At 38.1% G+C, this 21,994-nt stretch overlaps 2 protein-coding genes across 5 annotated transcripts in view; one reads left to right on the top strand and one right to left on the bottom strand.

Moving 5' to 3' along the window:
- Positions 1 to 13: 13 nt before the first annotated feature.
- On the bottom strand, positions 14 to 3,554 carry svip (small VCP interacting protein). Its single transcript, XM_034880157.1, has 4 exons — positions 2,985 to 3,554; positions 2,559 to 2,609; positions 1,502 to 1,621; positions 14 to 1,404 (listed from the first exon to the last, which is right to left on the bottom strand). Exons 1-4 carry the CDS (start codon positions 3,045 to 3,047, stop codon positions 1,390 to 1,392), a joined length of 249 nt encoding a protein of 82 aa, XP_034736048.1. The 5' UTR covers positions 3,048 to 3,554; the 3' UTR covers positions 14 to 1,389.
- Positions 3,555 to 11,587: 8,033 nt separating this feature from the next.
- The window catches only part of ano3 (anoctamin 3), a 30,516-nt gene continuing 20,109 nt past the window's right edge, over positions 11,588 to 21,994 (top strand). For all 4 annotated transcript variants that reach the window (XM_034880044.1, XM_034880047.1, XM_034880046.1 and 1 more), the window contains exons 1-2: positions 11,588 to 11,849; positions 21,330 to 21,536. In XM_034880044.1, coding sequence (XP_034735935.1) covers positions 11,735 to 11,849; positions 21,330 to 21,536 — 322 coding nt within the window. In that variant the 5' untranslated portion in view covers positions 11,588 to 11,734. The remainder of the gene's footprint in view (positions 11,850 to 21,329; positions 21,537 to 21,994) is intronic.

Genomic DNA, 21,994 nt, shown 5'->3' on the forward strand with positions numbered 1-21,994 from the left:
ATCCACACAAAAGTAGCAGAAATGTGATTTATTGTAGCAAATAACATTGGCAAATTTCGTGTACAAAATGCAGAGAGCTTCAGAAGCATCTAAGGATCAAGTGAAGGCTTAAAAATGCACTCAATTAAGCAAGTCAAAGTAAATACTTCACTGCATACAGTACACACTTCACTTGTTCTATTCCTTCAGTTTTTTTCCTATTTCCATTTTAGTTGACATGAATCTCTTATGGGCGAGCATGTTGGCTGTGTACCAAATGTTGAAAAACTGTGCAAAGAGATGTCTAACAAAAGCTTCTGTTTATAATACGGCAATCCACAAACAAATTTCACAAAATTTAAATTAAGCAGGCATCACATCAGTGTTCTGCATACATCATAATTCAATGCAACAAACTCAAATTGTGCTGAGAAAAAAAGGGCTTTTTTTCAAAAGGAGTAATGGCAAAGACTAGTGCAATAGGCCTTGTTTACAGTCATTAATGTTTCCTAGTGAACATCCTTTTCATTTTTCCAGGTTGGAGAATGTTTTAGTGTTCTCATATATTTATCGGCAGCAATCTGCAGCTGCTGCATATTTTGTCATGTGTGTAGTATCTGTACTGAATCACCAATTTAGTCACAATATGACGTTGCACCGAGTACAGACTTTGTTGTCAAGCATATTCTCTACACAATGTCAAAAACACAATCCCTAGCATTGCCTTCCTCAACAACGGACTCCCATGTGACATAAGCACTGCACTGGTCATGTAAACAGCCCAGGGACAGGCAAAGCACATTACAAGTCTAGTACAAATCAACAAGTTGTAGCACTGTTTGCATGAGTCTTGCCAACAAATAGAGCGCTAGATAAGGTAAAATTACTGTTAAATAGGTGCTTTTTGACTGTATGTAAACATAAACTCAGTTTTACTTGTGAAATTTGTCATTTGCATAACAGATTTTTGGAGAAGTCATACAAAAAGTAATGTGATCATGGTGTATTTAAACATTCTCCACTATGAAAACCAAAAGCACTGTAGTGAAAAAGCTGAAACGCGTTGTAGGACAGATTTGTCTTAATATGACAATAGTCACCAGAGATACTGCTGGACTTAGTAATCATTACCTTTTGTGTTATCTTATGCTGTTCACTGTAAGGCTTTATTATCAATTGTCCAAGAAAACTACTACAGTAGCATCTGTATTTGCTTGCATGTCTCTGTCTGTCCATGTCCAGCTGTTCTGTCAGAAACCATAACAACTGTAGCTGTTTGTCTCAGAACGTCATAAAATAAGCACACACAAAAATTTAAAGAACTGGACAGCAGTTCAAACATCTTTCAAGTTATCTTGTCATCTATTTCAGGTTGTTTTGGACTTCAGAGTCAAGACTTCATCTTCATTTTCAGCCAACTTGCCACTAGAGAAGAAAGAAGGCAAAATCATCAAAGCAATCTCCTGTTGATTATCCTGTTTTTCTAGAAATGACACCACTTGAGGATGAACACAAAACTAACCTTCAACCCGCCACCCCCACCACCAGAAACAGATGTTGTCATCGCCTGTTTTTCAATCTCTTCCTGTTTTTTCTTTTTCCTCTCGACAGCTTCTGGATTTTTAACACCTCTGTATGTTGTCTGAAAAAGAGAGTGAAATATGATTAAGCACCAACAGATGATAGCTTCATTTAAAAATAATTTAATCTTGTTGATATGTTATAAGATATACACATTCTTAAAAACATGCATGTTTTTTTTAAATCAATCATTTTACCTTTCAAAAAGCACAAGGCATGTTTAATCACAACTGGCAAAGGGGCATTCAGCTGCCAAATAAGGAAATACAGACAAATGAATGGAGCAGCAAACTAATGTGACTGTGGGTTAGGGCTCAGTGCTTTCATCTGCAGTAGTCAAAGTGTGTAAATCGTCAGTGTCAGGGAGATTTAAAACATTTAAAAGTGATGTGGAGCAGAAACGTGGCAGTTGAGATATCATCCAATCCAAAAGATTCACTTGGGCAAGAAGAGTTTTCATTCTGTTCCATGTCTACTTACCTTGATACAACTTTAGCATGGCTCTTACGGATTGTCAAGTGGCTTTTCTGTATAATAAAAAATCACTCAGGGCACTGTCATGTGCATCTACCTTAAATGGGGTAATTTATGTAATAGAAGGCTACAAAGTAATGCTACATTCAGTTACCAGATAATTATGTACATCTAGCTAAAATCAATGCAGTCTAAACAAACCTATGGTAAATCATACTTTTGTAAAGGCTATAATGTTCAGTTTTTTATTAAATTGTTTAAGATAACTGCTAAGCTTTTAGGTTAACTTGGAGTCTGTGGGGTTTTAATGTTGAACTGTAAAGCGTTATACTGAAAGGCCACAATAAATCATACCTCAATGATGGTATAATATTATACCATCATTGAGGTATGATCTAGCCAAAAGTAACTATTGCAAAATAGTTACTTTTAGCTAGATGTACCTAATAATTTTTAAAACAAAGCGTATTACTGCCTTATACACAAACAAACACACGCAATCACTTAGCTATAGGTTAACTTACCTCTTTTTGTCTCTTCTCAGCGGCCTCGGCTAACTGTCGTCTCCTTGTGTCCTGAATAAATTACCCAAAGAAAACTTCTAAGCGCCAACTGTAAGCAGACAGTCTTTTCTTAATATATAGATAGATAGATAGATAGAGATAGAGCTAGCTAGCTAACGTAACTGTTTGGGCCTGGGAGCATACTTTACATGCCAGTGTTTACAAAGGCTAAACACAGTCAACGTCTCCTGAACATGACCTAGTAGGGCCTGTAGTTAGGTGTCCGACAGTAGCCTATACTACAGATGATTACGTTAATCACATTCACACACCGTTTAATTCAATTAATTTGCGTCAATTCAAATTGTTGCAATCCACGTAAGTCATTTTGACCTAGCTATGTCTAGTGACACAGCTGGTGATAAAAGTTTGAGTAAATAAACCTACTGGATCTGGAGTGACAACAACGTCGTCCGCTGCTCCACCAAGGCACGGTAAGCACATCCCCATACTGGAGTTGTTAGTTCAGGCAGTAAAAGGCAACGAAGAAAACGAGTTATTAGAGTATATGTTTACTCTAACTAGCTACCTAGCTAACTAACTAGTTGGAAAGCCAGCTTAAAATTGGTGGGCTGATAGGGCAGGCAACTGCTTTTACTCCCAGCGGCTATTTGGTTGTCTGTCATACCGTTACCTTTAACGTCAGCTAACGGCTTCTGTTAGCTTACCGTGACGATAGCATTTTAGCTAACAACTGGTTGAAGCTAATACACGCCCTGTTATTCTCCAATCCACCTAATATATCATGTCTCCTCACACTTCTTGTTTAATCGCGTCGACATTTGGAGAAAAAAAATTAGAAAATCAGACTCCAAAGCCAAATATCTATCCCTCTAGCATTAAGTTTGTTTTGGTCAGAGTTCCATGTGTGACTAGCTAATCTGCCAGGGTATGTTCAATAACGTTAAGAGGCTTTCACACCGCCGCGCGGTAACTTGCCGCTTGTAGTCATTTCAGTGATTTCAATGAGGGGAAGACTGCAAAGGGGGAAGCGGTTTTGATGTCGGCGGTAGGGGTATGAAGCGATTGAGGTAAACGTAAACACAAATTTAGCTCTGCCACCCAGAGTTTACCGTGCTGAACTTCTAGCGGTAACGACCGTATGGTTGGAACCGCTTTTAACGTATTTACACATTGTTTTATGGGGAAACGCTCTTGCAGGTAACGTTACGCGTTTTTCCGGGCGGTTGCCGCGCGGTGGTGTGAAAAGACCTCGAAGGTTAGTAGGGAATTTTGGATGCAACAAAATGCACAAAACCTAGCGTTAACTACCATGTCACAAATCAAATGCTACGAGGCTGCTTCATTTTATACTTGGTGAATCGTAAATAGTGGTGGCCACACTTTAGGCAACCTCATTGCGTAACAATGTGTTCATTGTAGGAGTTTGAACGTAGCTCAGTGTGACAAGGGATGGGTGGGGATGAACTACTACAAGCTGGTTCTATGATTGTTGGTCCAACACCACCACCCTGTGGCCAAGGACAAATTGAGTGTAGAAATTCACCATGGTAACAAAAATAATATAATTCACCCAAATTGCAATAAATTACTGCACTCCCCAACTCTCTTAAGACTAGCAAAATACATGCGAGGGACGGTTAAAGAGGTGTCCTAGATCCCTATAATGTTATTGTATTAATAGCATGGCAAGAAAAGCTCATGTGTGCCATATAGCCGATAACATTACAATACAGAATTAAGTAAACTAACCGATTCTATAGACCAACTGTAATTAACCTACATTACGTTAGCTGATTGTGCCAGCCATCACATGTAAAACCTACAACGAGAGTTCTCTCCTAAAATGTGTTATCAATAGACTTTTGGAAAAAGCTCCATGTGAAGTGAGTGAATCGCCATACAGCATTTCTGTCCAATCGATACTCGACAATCAATAACCTGAGAGTTTTAACGTTGTACCCGGATACCCTGACAACTATAAACTCCACCCATCCATCCTCGCTGCACCGCCAGGGCTACTTCACAGCTCAAAGTGCTGCACTGTGGGAATGGCATGTTTATGAGATTGATCAGCTTATTGTAGTTTTACAAGTTGTCACTCAGAAACTTATTGATGGGAGATTTACTAAAGGCGCAGGTACATGCAATGGAAATGAAGGTGCCACAGGCTCTTGGAGGCTCCTCAGGTAGGTTTGACTCACTTCTGAATGAGGCATGCTGAGGTAGTTAACCAAGAAATTGGTGTAAAACTGCAGCTAGCTATACAACTACCAATACTAAACTGTTAATAACTGTTATTCACCACATGCAAAAAAAACTATATTTTAATAAGCTGTCAAACCTCTTTTAACATGTTTAACAATATTCAATGTAGGCTACATTTTATCTCCGTGACACACCTTCTGTTCTGCAACTTAAAAAACACATCTGTACTTATTTAACATATGTAGAGGAAAAGCACACTATTGGTTAGCAGTTGTCGATTAAAATCTTTTAATTAAACTGTAAAAGCTACATGTGATGAGTGCAGAGGAGTTCAGTAACAGTATGAAACTGATAATCTACTTGTTGACAACTGATCCTTTAGGATTAATTTATTTATGAAGTGTCACATGGGCGCTCCTTTTGTGACATGTTCCATCAATAACAAATATATTAATTAGGCCTGTCATTAATTAAAAAAAAATTACATTGCAGTTCTTTGGTGTGTGGCGTTCATTTTATCATTGACATGTCAGGAATGAACATTGTTGTCTTGTGCTGAAACATCTCACAGACTGGAGAAATGAGAGCGTGACTGCTTTCTAGGGGAATCCAGCAAACATGTCCAGCTACATACAGTTTAATGAGCTATCTAATGCATGAATGCCGGGGCTTTTATTAGCTGTTCTAAATCATCACTGCCCCAGGCAAAGATGAAAATGGCAAAAACTGTGGTTATGTCATGACAGCTAATGGGACAGTGTTTTCATTTGTGTTGAGCCATGTGGGTAATGTTCAGTGTTGCAAGGAGACCCTGAGAAGGAGCAAATTGTGACATAGTGGCTCTGCTGGAAGCTGTAAGCTCTGCTGGGTCAAGTGTTACTATAATCATCAAGTGTTGAAGTTAGCTTTGGACCTTCAGTTTGTTCCCCCTCAGTCACCCCATGTTTTTGGGTCGCTTCTTAGTGACTAGTGCACATAAAGCGTAGGTCTCAAAGAAATTGTTTCAAAAAAAGTGCATCCCCGTGGACTAATAAAAAATTGAGAAAATCTTATATTGCAAACTAATTTGTTGCTATTTTTGAAATGGTCTTTCTCTGTTTAACTTTTCATTTTAGACAGAGAAACGTAAAAGAAGTTTTGTGTACATTAGATACTTATTCAGGAAAACAATGTTCATTTTATTTTTTTTAGCTGTAGGCTAGAAAATATAGTCTCCAGCAAGTATTAACCACAAGATCTTTTTTTTTTTTGATTTGTCAATTGTTTTTGTGTGTGCATGTTCTTACAATGATGGCCATTGCTTAGAGTTGTGTTTTTGCTTCTCAATGCAGTTTGGCATATCTCAGCATTTATTTCACCTGAAAGAAGCCAACATTTTATCTGCACACATTGGATTAGAGGAGACAAAAGTGTTGTGATTTTATGGAGACATTTATGTGGCCTTAAGTGATCACTGCTGATTAATGTAAGCAGTTTAAGTGATGTAAGGCACACACACCAGGTTGAAGTAGTCATCATGTAATGGAAAACGGCAGCATAAAGGCCCTGCAGACTGGATACACACCACCTCTATGCATTAAGTTGATAAACACTGATGCTCCTTTTATTTAATTTACAAGTTGCTGGAGAAGATGTCTACCTGGTTGCACTTAAACTATATACATTTACATACATCTGTTGATATTCCATATTGCAAAGTGTTGGTGCACATACATTGCTTCTATTATTCCATCCTCTAAGATCATCAATAAGCCCAAGATATGTATTTGGCCCTTATTGCAAAATTTCAATATAGTCGTAGTTATTGCATTTGCCAGACAGTCTAGCTGTGGTTTCAATTGTATATGCTTGGGTAGATTATACTAAATGAATAATGGCATCACACTTTTCTCAACATCCCATCAAACATTCACGATTACTTGAGAGACGAAATAAGTGACCCATACTTTTAAATGTATTAGTTTAAATAAATAATCAATGTGCCAGGAAGTTCAAGCAGGAAGTACCTGCTCATCAATCGATCTACCTAGAGTCTTTAAAATCCTCAGGACGGTAAATTATTGCACTTAGACTACACAGCTGTAATGGACAAAGCACTTTTTGGGGAGAGTAATTTTTCCTGACCAATTGTTCAGAGCTCTGGTAATCTAGACTTCTTTCCAATAGTCCCTTTTAAATTGTTTAGGTAGGGTGTGTTGGATGTGCAGTAATCTCTGTTAAGGGTGTATGTCAGTGTTTTCTCGTGGGTTCATTTGAGAAGAGATGGTGAAGGAAATCTTGCTGTTAATACCTGTGGAGGATAACTTCTGAGATGTAAAGTACCTCTGAATGTCTCTGAGTCATGTTGTGTGGAGTACAGCCCTTCGGCCTTTCCTGTTGGTCATAATGAAGCCCCACATCAGCACACATGAAAATCTCTGACTGTACATGTTATTTTTCCATTGTAAACTAATTTAAATGCATTATTTTATGCTAACTTGGTTAAGATGGACCATTGCTAGCCATCTGTGTGTGACCTGTAATGTTCCCACCTTCCACGCTATGCTGAGGAAGTTTATTTACAGATTTATATATCGATTAACTCAGTGAAATAATACAATTTTAAATGCTATAATCAATCCTGCACTTAGTGATACCAGATATTCGTCAAAATTATTGAATCACTGGAACAAGCACCTGTACCTGTTTTAATTATCGGACATTGCAATTTGTAAATTTGTATGTATGTGTGTTTATTTTGTGATATTTTTGGGGATTGGTTTGTCTATATGTATTTCTGTTTGTGTTTGGTCTGAACCCCTTTTGTAATGTGTTGAGTGTACTTTTTTATCTGGACCTTGAGTCTGTAAATAAAGAAATATAAATATATAACCAAGGCAGTGACCTGTGTAGATTTCAAAATGGTAGCCCCACATTATGTAATAAAGACATTACTGCAAGACACTGGCTCAGTGGCTATTTATAAAAATGGTAAGTATGAATTTATAACATGCATAAAGCCATTTTTCTTCTCATTGTGCTGATTATTCTCCTTCTTCCCTATAGTTAGACGTGCATTTCACATAATGTTGTGTTGGTTGACAGTTTGTCCTGTATGGAAATGAGCTCACAATGTACTGCATTTATTAAAATCTATCCCAATATCATTATTTTACTTTTGTTAAATAAGAAACTAGCTAAGAACACTGGAAAACAAACTCAATGGTAGGGCAGCTGATCATGGAAGAAATAATAATCACAATTATTTTCGTCAGTGTTGAAATCTTGATTATTCAACACGATTACTCGTTGAATTTTGGAAAGATACTGCATTTAGTTAAGTTAGTTAACGTTAAAAAACGAATTACCAGTAAAAATACCTTGAACTGTGAAATTTCCCTTTAATTCTTCACTGTTTTTTCATTAAGAACACGAGACAAAATAAGAGTTTACTTGCAAAACGTAATGTGTAAAATAGTTTTGCTTGGTTAAATAGTTTTTTGTTCCATAAATCAATCAATTTGTCCCTAAACAGTTTAATTTATTAAGATTAGGTGTCTGGTAGGCCTGTCTCCATTATCACATTTCTGTCAGTTTAACTGTTAACTAGTTGTGATATAAGATATAACCTGATGAGATGAGTTACACACAGTTGGTTTTGGAAAGCCTTATTGTTCCCCACTAGTTTCAAGTATCAGAATGTAAAATCTTTTTTTAAAGATGTTTTTAAAAATGTATGAGTGCAGTAACACGAGCGGGCTAAATAATGAGCTTGACTGCTGTGATCACCTTCAAATTTTACTGATCTGAACATTGAAGCTCTTACATTTTCCCCCTGATAACCTAAGAAACAGGCATCATGGTTTTAAGTATGTGGCATTCAAGATAAAAACAATACATATTCTTTAATAACATGATATCAGTACTTTATATTCACACTTTGATCACTTTTTCTATGTTTATTAGAATCATGTCTTCAGGACAACTGTATGTTCCTGCCCCTGCTGGAGAGTCAGGCCTCCTGCTCCTCTGGCGCCAACGGCCATGTTCCAAACAATCCCATCAGCCATTCAGTGTCCTGGAGCTCCTCGTTGGCCAACAGTTTCCACTCTGGAGACACAGACAGCGACCAACTCTCCTGTAAGTTTTCTAACAACACTTGTTCCTAAAGGTTTTAAATACATCCCATCCGTCTGAGATCTGCCAATAGTTGCTGGGCAAATTTCTACGCATTTAATGTGTATATAAAGTATGACGTTAATACTGAGAATTTGAGCTAATTCCTTAATGAATGTGGACATTCTATTGATCATTGATCTATTAGTCAATTAGTTAAATGACCATTAATGTATCATTAAAGCCATTTATCAAGCCCCACACACAAATATTTTCCTGTTCCATCTTCTCAAATGTGAGGATCCACTGCTGTTGTTGGACCACAGTTGTACCACTGTACATTAAATATCTTTTTAGTTTTAGACTTTTTGTCAGACAAAACAAGCAGTTTAAAGACATTTACTTGGACGATTGGAAAATGTGATAGCCAATTTGAATTATTTCCTAAAACTTCATGGACTAAATCATTTTATTGATTATATGAAAATATTACGTTGCAGTTTAGACCCTCAGTAAAAGTTTTTCCTCTGAACTTTTGAAATAACTTCATCAGCAGATCCCTGAGCTGCTATTAGTAGTGACAGAACTTATCTATGCAACGAGAGATGTGTTGAATACTCGGAGTGGTACAGCTTTGATTGTTTCTGAATGGGATTAGATATCTCTCCCTTCATGTAAATGGAATGCATTTTCCACCACAGATTTGGGATATTTGTTATGTTTTAATTGTGAGAATTGTTGTTTGGGTTTTGATGCATGGGACGACCTGAAAGCTGACCATATTGAATCTTGCCAAAAGTAGTTCATGATTGTTAATATACATGCAGGGCTGAGGTAAAACCTTTGTGGAAGTTGGAGCTGAGGGCTGACGGCTCATCTTTTTAACCACAAGGTGGCAGTATTTTATTTGACTAAACACCTTATTCCCTCTGCAGAGCAGCCATCTGACCTACATCTCTCAACTAACAGGCTGGAATGGAAGAGATAACATTTTAAAATGGGACTGACCGTATAAGAGCTGCTTACTTATTTATTTATTGACCTAGTGGAAGAAATTCATTTGCCTGTTAGTTTAATGACATATTATAGGGGTTGGCGAGCACAACCCAGCCACCAGTTCTCAATAAACATCGAGTAGAGGCGTGCTGAGCTGCAAGAAAGCAGATGGTATTTGCATCTATGACAGATGCCAGACTACTCCCCAGAATACCAGCGCAGACAGAGATTGACACACAAAAGTAGGACCACAAATCAATCTGTAACTTGTGTTATTGTGACCTTTTGAAGACTGACTAGGTCACAGCAATCACTTCAGTGTCTGCTCATAAACAACACAGGGCTTTCCCCCTCATGGGTTTCTGATCCTAATGCGAGGCCTGCTGGTCTGTAACTCTGTGTGGTTGACACAGAGATAAGACCAGTGACCTTGCAGACAAACCAAGATAAGATCTGTTTGGTTTATACTGTTCAATTGAAGACCTGTTTTGACTGCATATTCTCACTATAGTGCAGATTTATATACCACATACATTAACTGGGGGATTAATAATAAAATGCCCACTGTTCCATTTTTTTCACGTCACATATAAATGTTAAAAACTGGGAAAACAACAGTGATGTGCAGGGGATAACGGAGACACATGAGGGCACAAGCATTAACATCACTAAAATAAAAAATTAAACCACAAATGAAAACAAGCTGACAAGAGAAAGAACGGCCGAGTGGTATAGCAGAGAAATATCTCATTTAAGGTTATTTTTTTTTTTAAATGAAACTATATATGACATTTGTTTGTATGCATATTGTCCCAAATCTATAACCTACTACAACTCTCAATAACCAATTAGCTCACAATTTCTTCATCATTTTAGCTGGGTCCCATGTTGTGCAATAAAGCCAGCATTACAGTACTATTGCAACCATTTGTATCATCCTGCTCAGCTTATAATGACTGATATTGTAGCTTATAACATTTGTTCTTAAGAGGGAACCCCCTGTCACTACAGCTGCAGTGTGTCAGCACAGCTGAGCTGTGAACTTAAAACGATGTTATTGATTGTTTTGAGTTTTCCTCACAGCCTCACAATCTTTAATGCCTGCCAAAACAAATGGTCCAGCTTTGAAAACGGCAAATGGTTCATGTCCCCCTTAATGTTTTGGGCTTTTTTGCACAAAGTAACAGTTAACAACACTAGATACTGGAATCTGTGTTTTATGTTGAAGTTTACTTGAGGTCCAATCGGTTTAGAAAATCTAATGGCCCTTGTGAATGTAAAATCCTTTTAATTGTTGTTGTTGTTGTTGCAGTAACGAGTGAATAAGGGCGGTTTTTTTTTAGAATTACTTTTGAAAGATGTTTAAATGAAGTTTTAGTCTTTTCTTCAAGGCAACAAAAAATGGCCTCAAAAAAATTAAATGTGAAGGTGCCATTACATAGGCTAATCCTTCCTTTTCAACCAGCACTGACAGCATTGTTTTTTAGTTAGCTCTGTAGCCCAACTGTTCTCTTCCTCATAGTTCACTAGACCACGTGATGCCATAGGGTAGAAGCAGCTTTCTGCACGGGCAATAAGAACATGATTGATGACCGAATCAATACATGTCCTTGTCGGTCCATTTTGAGATCTCATGCCCTGGTAATTTCCCGCAGTTTATTTGGAGTCAGTAAATCAGGACCCAGTGGTTCGTGTCCATCCAAGGACCTCCCCTACCGCCCGTCACCATGACAACAGACGAGGGTGGTGGTGGATGGGAGCGGAGGGGGAGCATGCGGAGCTTAGACAGGTGTTGCTGGGGTTTGCGCATCGCTCGTGAGATCGTTTGGCAGGATGGGAGCTGCGAGAACGCCCACGCAACCCCACCATAGTTTCCCATGTATTCTGCAGTTTTGCTTTTCGTAATACGAAATTCAATTAACGCTGGAAACCAACTGAACGTCGCAATGGTGCACCACTCGGGCTCCATCCAGTCCTTCAAGCAGCAGAAAGGTTGGTCACTACTTGTGTAATTATTTCGCGTCTGTTCATGTGTTTTCTTTGAGCTGAGTGTGATGTGTGTTGACTTTTCTTCTCTAGTTAAATAGTTTTTGATGTTAAATGGCACTCCGAGGTATCGGACCCTGTACTGGCTGTGAGTTTGACGCAGAGTTGGAGGTCTTATTGCTGCCTCTTCTTGGTATGAAGCCTGTTTATGAACCTTGTGCGCTCTGATATTTTCTCTACTAGTTTGTTACGGTCACCTAGGTCATTAGTTGTTAAGCTGGAGGCTACATAGTTCCATTGGACGTTAATATTAATAAGTAACACCTTAAATAGGATTACGTTTATCAGGTATTTTTTATTGTATTTAAACCACGTACTGTATGTTATAGCTGATTGATGCAGTTAATGCTGCACATAGACAAGACTTGACCGTTCTTCACAAACGAGGAATTGCAGATCTTGAAAAGGTTGCTTTAGTATCACTGCCAATGACCTCTTTTTGTTGGGGTAGGCTACTGGTCTGAAGAGGATGAAAGGGTCTATCCCCTGGCTTCTGATGAGAGAATGCTGACCTGAGCAGCTACTCAAGTTTAGTTTGTATTAATCAATTAATTGAATATATTTTGTTTGTAGAAAAATAAGATCTTTGCAAACTATCACAGGGAGTGCAAAGGTTGGAAATGAACTAATTCAATATATTGTGCCTTTCAAAATAAATGTGTTTCACTTCTTGCTGTGGGGCATTTCAGAAAATACTTGTTCTTCATTCCTCTCTGTTTTAAGTAATAAATCGAATGGCATGGCTAAAAACAATGACTACACAACATTATCAGATAATTTAGAAAGAAAAAACTATTTACATATTAAACAAATTAGACTAAAAGATGATACAGATGAAAATAGTGAGACACTATGCGGCACTTGACACCATTTCAGGGTAGTTATTAAAGGACAAGTCCAGTGCAAAATGAGCATAAGGGTGACTAACAGATGGGTACCAAGTCGACTGTTCTCTGGGATATGTTTTCATGCTAATAGAACGTGACTGTTTTTAGCGCAAACCCCTAATTAGCTCATACCACTAGTCGTTGGGGCAAGCGAGATAAAAAATAAATCACTTTCTGCCATTTACACTTATTTCTTTACCACTAACTAGGCTCAGAATAGCACCACACTTCCACAGTAACGTTATAAGTGTCCTTAGATTTAAACCAAAGCATTGAGAACTTTGTAACTCTACAGACAGCTTATTTAAAAGATAGTTGTAATTTTATTGTGCATGTGCTGTGAGGAAAGATACTAACTGTTCCATACAAATCTATTCAGGAGGATGCAGAATAGTTTGTGCTAAAGGGTAAGGTCCAAGAATAGCTGCACTCAGTCTTGACAGTAATCCAAAAAATAAGTAAAATCTCACGCAGTTAAAGGTTCCTGTCAGTCATATTCAGCAGGTTGAAAAAGCAATATGAGAAATCCAGTTCATATTGGTGTCCATTTGGCATCTTTGTGTTTTAAACCGACAACAACCAGATTATATATCAAACTATACAATGAAAGACGGATAATTGGTCTCTACACATCGGAGCAAATTCTTCAAATCTATAAATAACTACTGTCAAGTGATTAATCTGTCTTCTATTCCAGCTAGATTTCACTGCTGCGGTCCAGTATTGATTTTAAACCCTAAGAGGGGCTCTTTAGAGAACTCTATAGTTATTATTTAATACTTTGTGTTAATGATTCATGTGCTAGCTGTCTACATTTAGAAGAATGGTGGAGAAACTTCTTGTTTTCATGCTGACTCTGGCTTATAGGGAGCAATGGCCTCTTTTTGTTGAGGAACTGGTCTGAGGAAGAGGAAGGGGTCTATCCCCTGGCTTCTGATGAGAGGATGCTGAGTTGAGCAGCTACTAAGTTCATGAGTGAGGGATGCCCTGCTGAAGAGGGAGTTAGCTTATCTGCTGTAGCTCATGTTTCGTTGAGGTTTTAAGTGTGTTTAGCAAGCTGAAGGAGTTATTACACTTAGGGTTATTTACACTGACAAGAAGCATTTCTTCTTCTGCCATGACCTTATTGCACAATATAGACTGAGCACATAAATCCATAATTTCCAGAAACAAACTGTTTATTTGGAATTTTTATGATCATCTAATCATAGATTTTTGTTAAAATTTGAATGGTGTTCCATGTAGTAATTCTTTCTTTTCTATATAGTTTAAACAGAGTGAACCACTACTTGGATTTCATTGCAGGTACAAACAGGAAACACATAGCACAGCACAACATGACATCAGATTGAGATCGGACTACAGGCCTGAGGCCCACTCAATATTTCAGTGATTGCTAAGTGCACCATTAAATTGAAGGCAAAGGGAGCAAACGTTTGGCTCACAAAGCAAAATTCTGAATTTTCCAATATGTTGCTCTTCCTGAAACATAATCAGCACCCTATGAGATCATTAAATGCTTAGAGCTGAATGTAGTTTTGTGTTCTGTGCACAAGAGGTAAAAAGCTTTTCAAGCATTGCTGGAGCCAAGCCCACTCTCTTCTAAACTGCAGGTGAGAAAAGATAGAATTAGAAAAGGGACTGATTACGAAAGAAAATATAAGATGAGGTTTTGTTTTTTTCTCAATGCCTTGATAAAAAAATATCACTCAGTTCTTAAAAAATAGAAATTGAGCTCCATTTGGACGAAGTTGACTCAGAACCATCTGTTTACTTTACAGGATTTGAGTGAATTTCAAATCTTCTTTTGCAGAAGAATCATAAACGGGTTTTTGAAACTTATTGATACACTGAGCACTCAATATCTGCTTAAAAATATTGGCTTTAAGCATATTGAGATTTAAATGTAACCTAGTTCTACAATCGAATACTTCAGTCTTAAGCAAAGCTTTATTTGTGCTTCTACATCTATTACTATAGAGCTGCAACGATTAATCTGTTAGTCGATTTAAACAAATCGATTAATTATCAAAATATATATTTTTTTAAGAAGAAGTACCAAACAGTTGATGGTTCCAGGTTCTCAAATGTGAGAATTTGCTGCTATTTTTCTTGTTCTTACATGATGGCCATTTTCACAGTTTTTCAAGTGTTCTACGGAACAAACGATTAATTGCTTTGTTAAGGAAATGTTTGGCAGATTGTGTGTGTGTGTGTGTGTGTGTGTGTGTGTGTGTGTGTGTGTGTGTGTGTGTGTGTGTGTGTGTGTGTGTGTGTGTGTGTGTGTGTGTGTGTGTGTGTGTGTGTGTGTGTGTGTGTGTGTGTGTGTGTGTCTTTTGGTTGTACAGTCCTAAGCAGGCCACCTGTCCTCTTATGCAAGCAGGCAGATGGTTTTATAGATACAGAAAATAATTTCAGGGCAGATTTAGGGAGAGCACGTATACAGTATCATCTGTTATTTAAACGGGCCGCTGTAGAATATAAGATAGACACTAGTTCTATGGAAGTTAGCATGCCAGGTAGACAAAGAGATCAGAAAATTACAAAACAAAGAATGTTCTGCGTGTGTGTATGATGTTTCAGTTGCCGGCTTTAACATTTCACAGTCCATAAATCAGCAGTTGTTTTGTTGCTAGGTTATGAAAACAATATAGGCAGAAGTTCTGCCGGAGCCCAAAGTACAGGCTGATTTTAGTGGAGCAACATGCTTGCTAGTGTTTATGTAAGACCGTGCCGTTTATATGCATGAGGTTCTGATGAGGTGTGTACTCGGGGACACAGCGTGGGCTTTGTGGAAAATCCCATGACGTACTATAGAAAACACAAGCAATCAGGGGACTTAAGAAGATAGTGTGACGTTAAAGGAGCGGGGGAAATTAATCCGCTGAAATGATGCAACCCAGAAGTTGTGCCCGTATTGTATAATAAGGTCCTGAACCGTTTAAACCAGGGTTAAAAAAAATGCCAGCTGCTCTGAGGTGTTTTCACAGTCAGGCTGTCGGCTCAGCTGCACGTGATAGACAGACGACAACTAGCAACTGTGTCTGTGGAGAAAATTATTAGCTATTCTAGGCGGTTTTTACTTTGATATTAAAGTTTAGTTTGTATTAATCAGTGTCTAAAATCACAGTTACTACCGGTGTTATTCAATTCTTAAACAGAAAAATGTAAACGTAAAATAGAAAAATGTCTTAGTGGATAAATATGATTTATTGTCACTGCATGAAAAGATATTTTTCTTTGCTATTTGCAGTTTTTTTGGTTTCAGAACAAATCAATAAGCTGTTGTGTGATATTAACACTGTATCCATTTGCTACAATATATTGTTTGTGTCATTATGGTTACTGAAGTTGACTTAAATCAATAGCTTGTGTAACTAGGACAGCTCACATTTTATTATTGCATCAAACATTGAAACATCGACAGAGGATTTGATATTTAAAAACTGTATGTAGCAATGCTTGTGGATTTTTATGTAAAGTTATTCAGATTGAATATATTTTGTTTGTAGAAAAATAAGAATTTTTGCAAACTATCACAGGCAGCACAAAGGTCGGAAATGGACTAATCAAATATATTGTGCCTTTAAAAATAAATGTGTTAGTGACTTCATGTTGTGGGGCATTTCAGAAAATACTTGTTCTTTATTTCTCCTTGTTTTAAATAGAAAATGGAATGGCATGGCTGTGTTTATTAATAATGGGTGCAGTTATAAACTAGTCAAACGAAGGTAAAAACAAGGATTACGCAACGTTATCTGTTAGCATTTCATTGATTCCCATTCATTTTGGCGTCACATAGATAGCAAATAACTTGAATCTTTTGTAAATAAATTAGAAAATAAAGACTCAATTTTTCCATTGTTTATTTCAAAAGAAACACAACAATGTATAAAAATGCTCCATTACATGTATCTCACGTTATGACCCCGTAGCAGTTTTTTTTGTAAAAATAGGCAAATGATTTTGTCATAACAACATGACTTTCTGTTGCACAGTAGAGAAATTACCGTATAGTCAGGAGAATCTCACAGGCATTTTTCTCTTACATTAGCTGTTTAAGTTTAATTACTAATGTTAACTAGCATCTTAGTTAGCAATAACTAGCCTGTGCCTATGTTATCTCCTTACACATAAGTACGCTCTCCGTCTCTGCAAGATCTGAAATGATTGAAAATTGTCTTGGTACAGCTACCAAAAGACTTACAACTTTCAGACAGGTTGCTCAAATCATATCTACGTTGTCAAGCTCAGTTTGAAGCTGCGCAATACTGTCAGCCATCACCGGAAAAGGGACTCCACTGGTCTCTTTCGAAGTACATAGCGTCGCTGTGTCCATGTGTTTCACTGTCTATGGGCTATAGTGGGATTCGTAATGTTGCGGGTGGTGTGCTCAAGTAGAACCTATGTATGGGAAACACAGCTAGCGTTACCAGATATCACTTATTTCATACTTGTTGGTGAGCAAGAATTATCAGTGTGCCTGGAGTACTTACCATGTAACATAAGATATAAGCTGAATATTCAGTGACTGCTTATGATACAGTTCTAAATGCTCCCCGGGAACTCCAGTCCATCTATTTGTTGTTTGATATGGTGCCAGGCGGAAGATGAAACACACTCTAATTGCTTAGAGAAGGCTTTCTGGAGGCAAGGCTGCTGGCCGGCCTCAGTCCTGCCTCCTCCTGCCTCCTCCTGATTTTCATGCAGTGTTTTGGACCTGCTTCTCTAAGCGTGTTATACCTTTCTTTTTTGCCCACTCTTTTATAGCAGTGATCCCCTGAAATGCACTCTGAAAGGGGAAGGCAGAAATGCGGTTTGTTGTGCTTAAAAGGTCCTGATGTTCCTTAGTTGAAAGCTGTGACACTGAAAGTGCTATAGTCTGAACATGGATGAATTATTGAAGGTACCTATTGAGAAAACACAGAGGCATGATGGGAAACAACCCACTGACCTCAATTCTCTGTTTGCTACTTTGTGCAACATCTTTGGCGATAATGTCTTGATTCTTAATTAAAATAATAATTCTTCTCAGTTGGCTCATGGTGATCATGGACAAAAGAAAAAGACTAAAAGCAACATTTCTTTTTCCCACATATTGGACAGTTTTACCTAATTTTCATAGCATTGTTTTGCTTAATCTGGTGTATAACAGCTTGCAATTGATCATACAGTAAAATCTTTGATTTTAAATTAAATGTGTTTCCTCTTCCAGCTGGCTCCAATTAGGTTGGGGACAGTTGGACAGACACAAAAAGCAATAGTGCCGTGACACTGCCAGGGATATGCTTACTTTTTATGACAGAAATGTTTAAGAGGAGCATAACGAACGAATAAACACAACATATTTTTTCAGTCACAGTGGTTAAAAAAAAAAAAAAAACATTTTAATCTCCCATCACAAGACCGTTATGGACAAGCTGCACAGGAGAGATTCAAATCCCGGATCACGACCTCTCCTGAATCTCGTCCAGCTCCCCCTCAGATGAGCGTGAGTGGGTGTTTGTGAGAGCACACACAGGGATTGTCATCAAGGCCCTGTGTCGTGCTGATGCAGTGAAAACTTTGAGGTGTTTTTTCCCCATCATCACCTCACAGTGAGCATCTACTCCCTGTGCCTCTTGATCTGTTTCTTTTTTATTTTTTTTATTCTTCTCCTGCGTCCCTCCTCTTTGTGCACAACTCACAGTAACCATACCAAGTGGCACACACACACAAGGCAGTCCATACACACACACACACACACACACACACACACACACACACACACACAGGATTAACTTTCTCCTGATGGACCAGTTTTGGCCAGTGCACAGTGAGATTAAACCCAGGATTTCACAGTAGATGAACCCTTTATACTTAAACATACATAAACAATGCACTGCCTGGGCAATGATTGTCAGATAATATCCACAGAGGCTGAGGGATTTGACCACTGTTTTCTTTTCTGTTTTCCATCTAAACATGCTCTGAAATTTTCTTATAAGCAATTTCCTACAACGGCTACACTTTCCAATTTGTGGCTCTATTTAAAAATTTGAGTTATTTGGGATTACCAATCCACACCCTATAAGGCCCATTACCACAATCTGCTGTGATGTATCATCTCAGACATGTTGAGCCTTACTGATGTCTAGTTACCGATGTACTAGATTATCTAGTTTAACTATATCTTGATAATATATACACAGCAGCCATTTTGTATTGATCGGCCTAATGGAGAGAAAAGTACATGCACTCTTCAGATAAATCCGCCGAGACTGTGAAATGATGGCACTTTAGGCTTCTGGCCTCTTGACTGGAAGCTCACAGCTCACACTGATTTATCAGCCAGTCATAAAGCATGTTATTGCTGTGTTTGCTGCTGAGAGAAACAAACCTTCTTGCTCACTAGACCATATGTTCTCTGTTTTTTGAAATGGAATTGCAGATGTAATTGGCACAGTATGGCTATTTAATAATAGCTTGACAACCTGCTCAGTATTGGATTTAATGAAATTGTTTGGAATATAAAAAGCAACAAAAGGGAACTGAATGCTTGTGTACAGTGTAGAAATAATGAAAGCACTGGGAAATCAGGCTTTGTTATTAGCCTAAAGACAGATTAACTTTCTGACATGCACAAATAGATCCATTTAAAGTTTCGCTTTTCGTATTTTACCCATTGTCATTGTATAGCTTTTAGCGGGAGCTTAAAAATGTTCATTCATTTCATAACTGTGGGGCTGCACAGGAAATAAATAGCACGATCAGTGGTTCCCCTGGACCCTCAAGCTCACATCTTAAACTGGCTCCCTTCGCACATGACAGCACTGGGGAATCCCAATCCGATCAATTTTGTGTGGACTTTCAAGATGCAGAGCATACATTATAAATGCAACTGTTTCAGTAAGGTTAATGGGAGAATTACTCACTGGAGGGGTAAGTAAGTCCTGATCCCATCTGAAAGAAAAGTGCCTTCATTTCATGAGTAAACGTCAGGAGCTGCAGAGGGGGAGCTGCTGGCTGGTGTGAAGGTTGGACACAATGATCGGCTTCAATGGCTGGACATTCATTATTATTATTAACCTTTTGAGGTTGTCTTCACCATTCATCCTTACAACAATGTAGAAATAGTCATTCAACAATCTGTCAGCCCTACTATCACCATATTGCTCTTTTATTACTGAAATAACCTTGAAAAGGACCTCTGCCGGTATCAATTAAATAATGACATGCTAATGAGAAAGCTATGTAGCTGTACACGTGCATGCTGTATATTTGGTAAATTGGCTGCAGCACTAGCGACTGATGTGTTTTAAATGTTGTGATGCACCATCATGTGCCTTGTCTTGAGGTATTGAGCTGTGTGATGATAGAGGAGGATCGCGGATGGTTTTAATGCACTCCACTATGAAGGACAGTCATTGCCGCTGTAGCCCATAAAATGGATGGACGTGGAAGTTATTTCTCCCTCCCTCCCTTTTTTCCCCATTCACTCTCTTGTTGTGAGTTCATGTACTAGATCGTATTAAGTATCGCAAATAGGTTTTCTTACATTTTATTTTTTCTCGCTTTCTGTTATTGAACACTTATGCTATTTAAAAAAAGCAACTTGTTTGTTATATTTTGCAAGATAAGATGATACATGATATAATAGAAATAATAAGGTGTAAAATACAGCCAACAAACACCAAAAAACGAAGCAATTAAAGCAATAATTGTATGAAAACATGCCCCTAGCAGCTTTTACCAACCAAATAGACCTTAAACATGGAAATGAATCTAATGAAATTGATTACTAAGGGTTCTGGGTTCATGTAGAGTTTACTTCAGTTGGCAGACTCACAAGAGACACAACTGTTTTCACAGGCTGACTATGGCTTAAAATGAACCCGTGGTGTGGAAAGCCCCTTTGATGCTTCCCTATCACTGGTTCATTGATCAGCTGTTTTGCCTCATTTTGCCTCATGCAGTCATACATGCAGCTGCACCGTACAGCCATAATGACCTGACTTTTCTTCTTGACTACTTTGCCGATACCTTCATGACAGTGCCATTAGCTGCTGTAGGTCGCAGCATCACCTCAACCACCTTCAGGGAGATTTCATTTTGTGTGCGCGTCCCAACAGAGCTTGACCAAGGAGCCAAGTCTCATCCAGCCCATCCCTTAATGCAAGTGTTTCTCACTAAAATATAAATATTTTTTATCAGAATCAGCTTTATTTGCCCGGTATGTGGACACATACGAGGAATTTTGCTTTGGATCATATTGCTCACATTGCACTTACTTAAACAAACAACAAAACAAACCATATATACACAATAAAAAAACAGGAACAATATAGACAGGTTGAGGCAGTAGTTCAATGAAGAGTGCAAAGTATGCGTTAGTAAGCATGCTTTCATATCGTGATATAAATGTATGAATATGTATTAAAAAAAGTTCAAGCTTCAGCTTCAGGGTCTTTTATTTTTTTATAATTTTTTTTTCCATAAATGTTTAAAGCGACGACTAGTAAAATTACCTCCACTCTGCCTCGGTCCCTTTCGTCCTCAGGCATGCACACCAGCATCAGCGAGATCCTGAAGGAGAAGAGCCTGAAGCCGTCTCGCCGCAGCCTGCCCTGCCTGGCCCAGAGTCAGACTCATCCACTCAACCTCAACCACTTCCTGTCTGTTCCTCTGAGCCCGGAGCTGAAACCAGAAGTTGAGGGTCTGAGTCAGAGTATCAGCACCTCTTCCAGGCTCCTGCACCCGCAGACAGGTCAGTCTGCTGAGAGGACTTACTTTGTACTAACGACTTCTGAAGCCCATTAGTGGATAAGATGCTTCAGTCGTGAGAGAGTGTATTCAATATGTGTGGATTCTAAAGATTATCTTGGAGGTTTCTGCAATGGTTAGTCAAAGTAACAAAGACCTAATGAAACATAATTTTAACTTTGCAGTGAATTACTTATTATAGCAAATTCTGTGACCAAGGAAGGTCAAATTAGGTTTCTTAACAATTAGCAGAAGTGCCGTATACTAAATACATTTTTATTACCATTAGTTTTAAAATTATTGGCTTCTATTCTTCTGTTTTGGTGCAAAAATAACTTTTTTGAAAACTGTTTTTTCAGATGCACCTGCAAGTTTTGCACATTATTTAGTTCATATGGCCTCCTATGGCTGGCAAATGCTAAATAACATTGAAGTGGTTTGTCATGATGTGTTTAGGTTATT

Source organism: Etheostoma cragini, chromosome 8, assembly GCF_013103735.1.
Source record: "Etheostoma cragini isolate CJK2018 chromosome 8, CSU_Ecrag_1.0, whole genome shotgun sequence".
In the NCBI taxonomy this organism is placed as follows: Eukaryota; Metazoa; Chordata; class Actinopteri; order Perciformes; family Percidae; genus Etheostoma; species Etheostoma cragini.

Coding starts and splice junctions, on each gene's coding strand:
- svip (XM_034880157.1), bottom strand. CDS start 3,047: ATGGGGATGTGCTTACCGTGCCTTGGTGGAGCAGCGGACGACGTTGTT. Junction 2,610..2,984: donor TTGTTGTCACTCCAGATCCA/GTAGGTTTATTT, acceptor TAATTTATTCAG/GACACAAGGAGACGACAGTT. Junction 1,622..2,558: donor CTGAGAAGAGACAAAAAGAG/GTAAGTTAACCT, acceptor TCTCTTTTTCAG/ACAACATACAGAGGTGTTAA.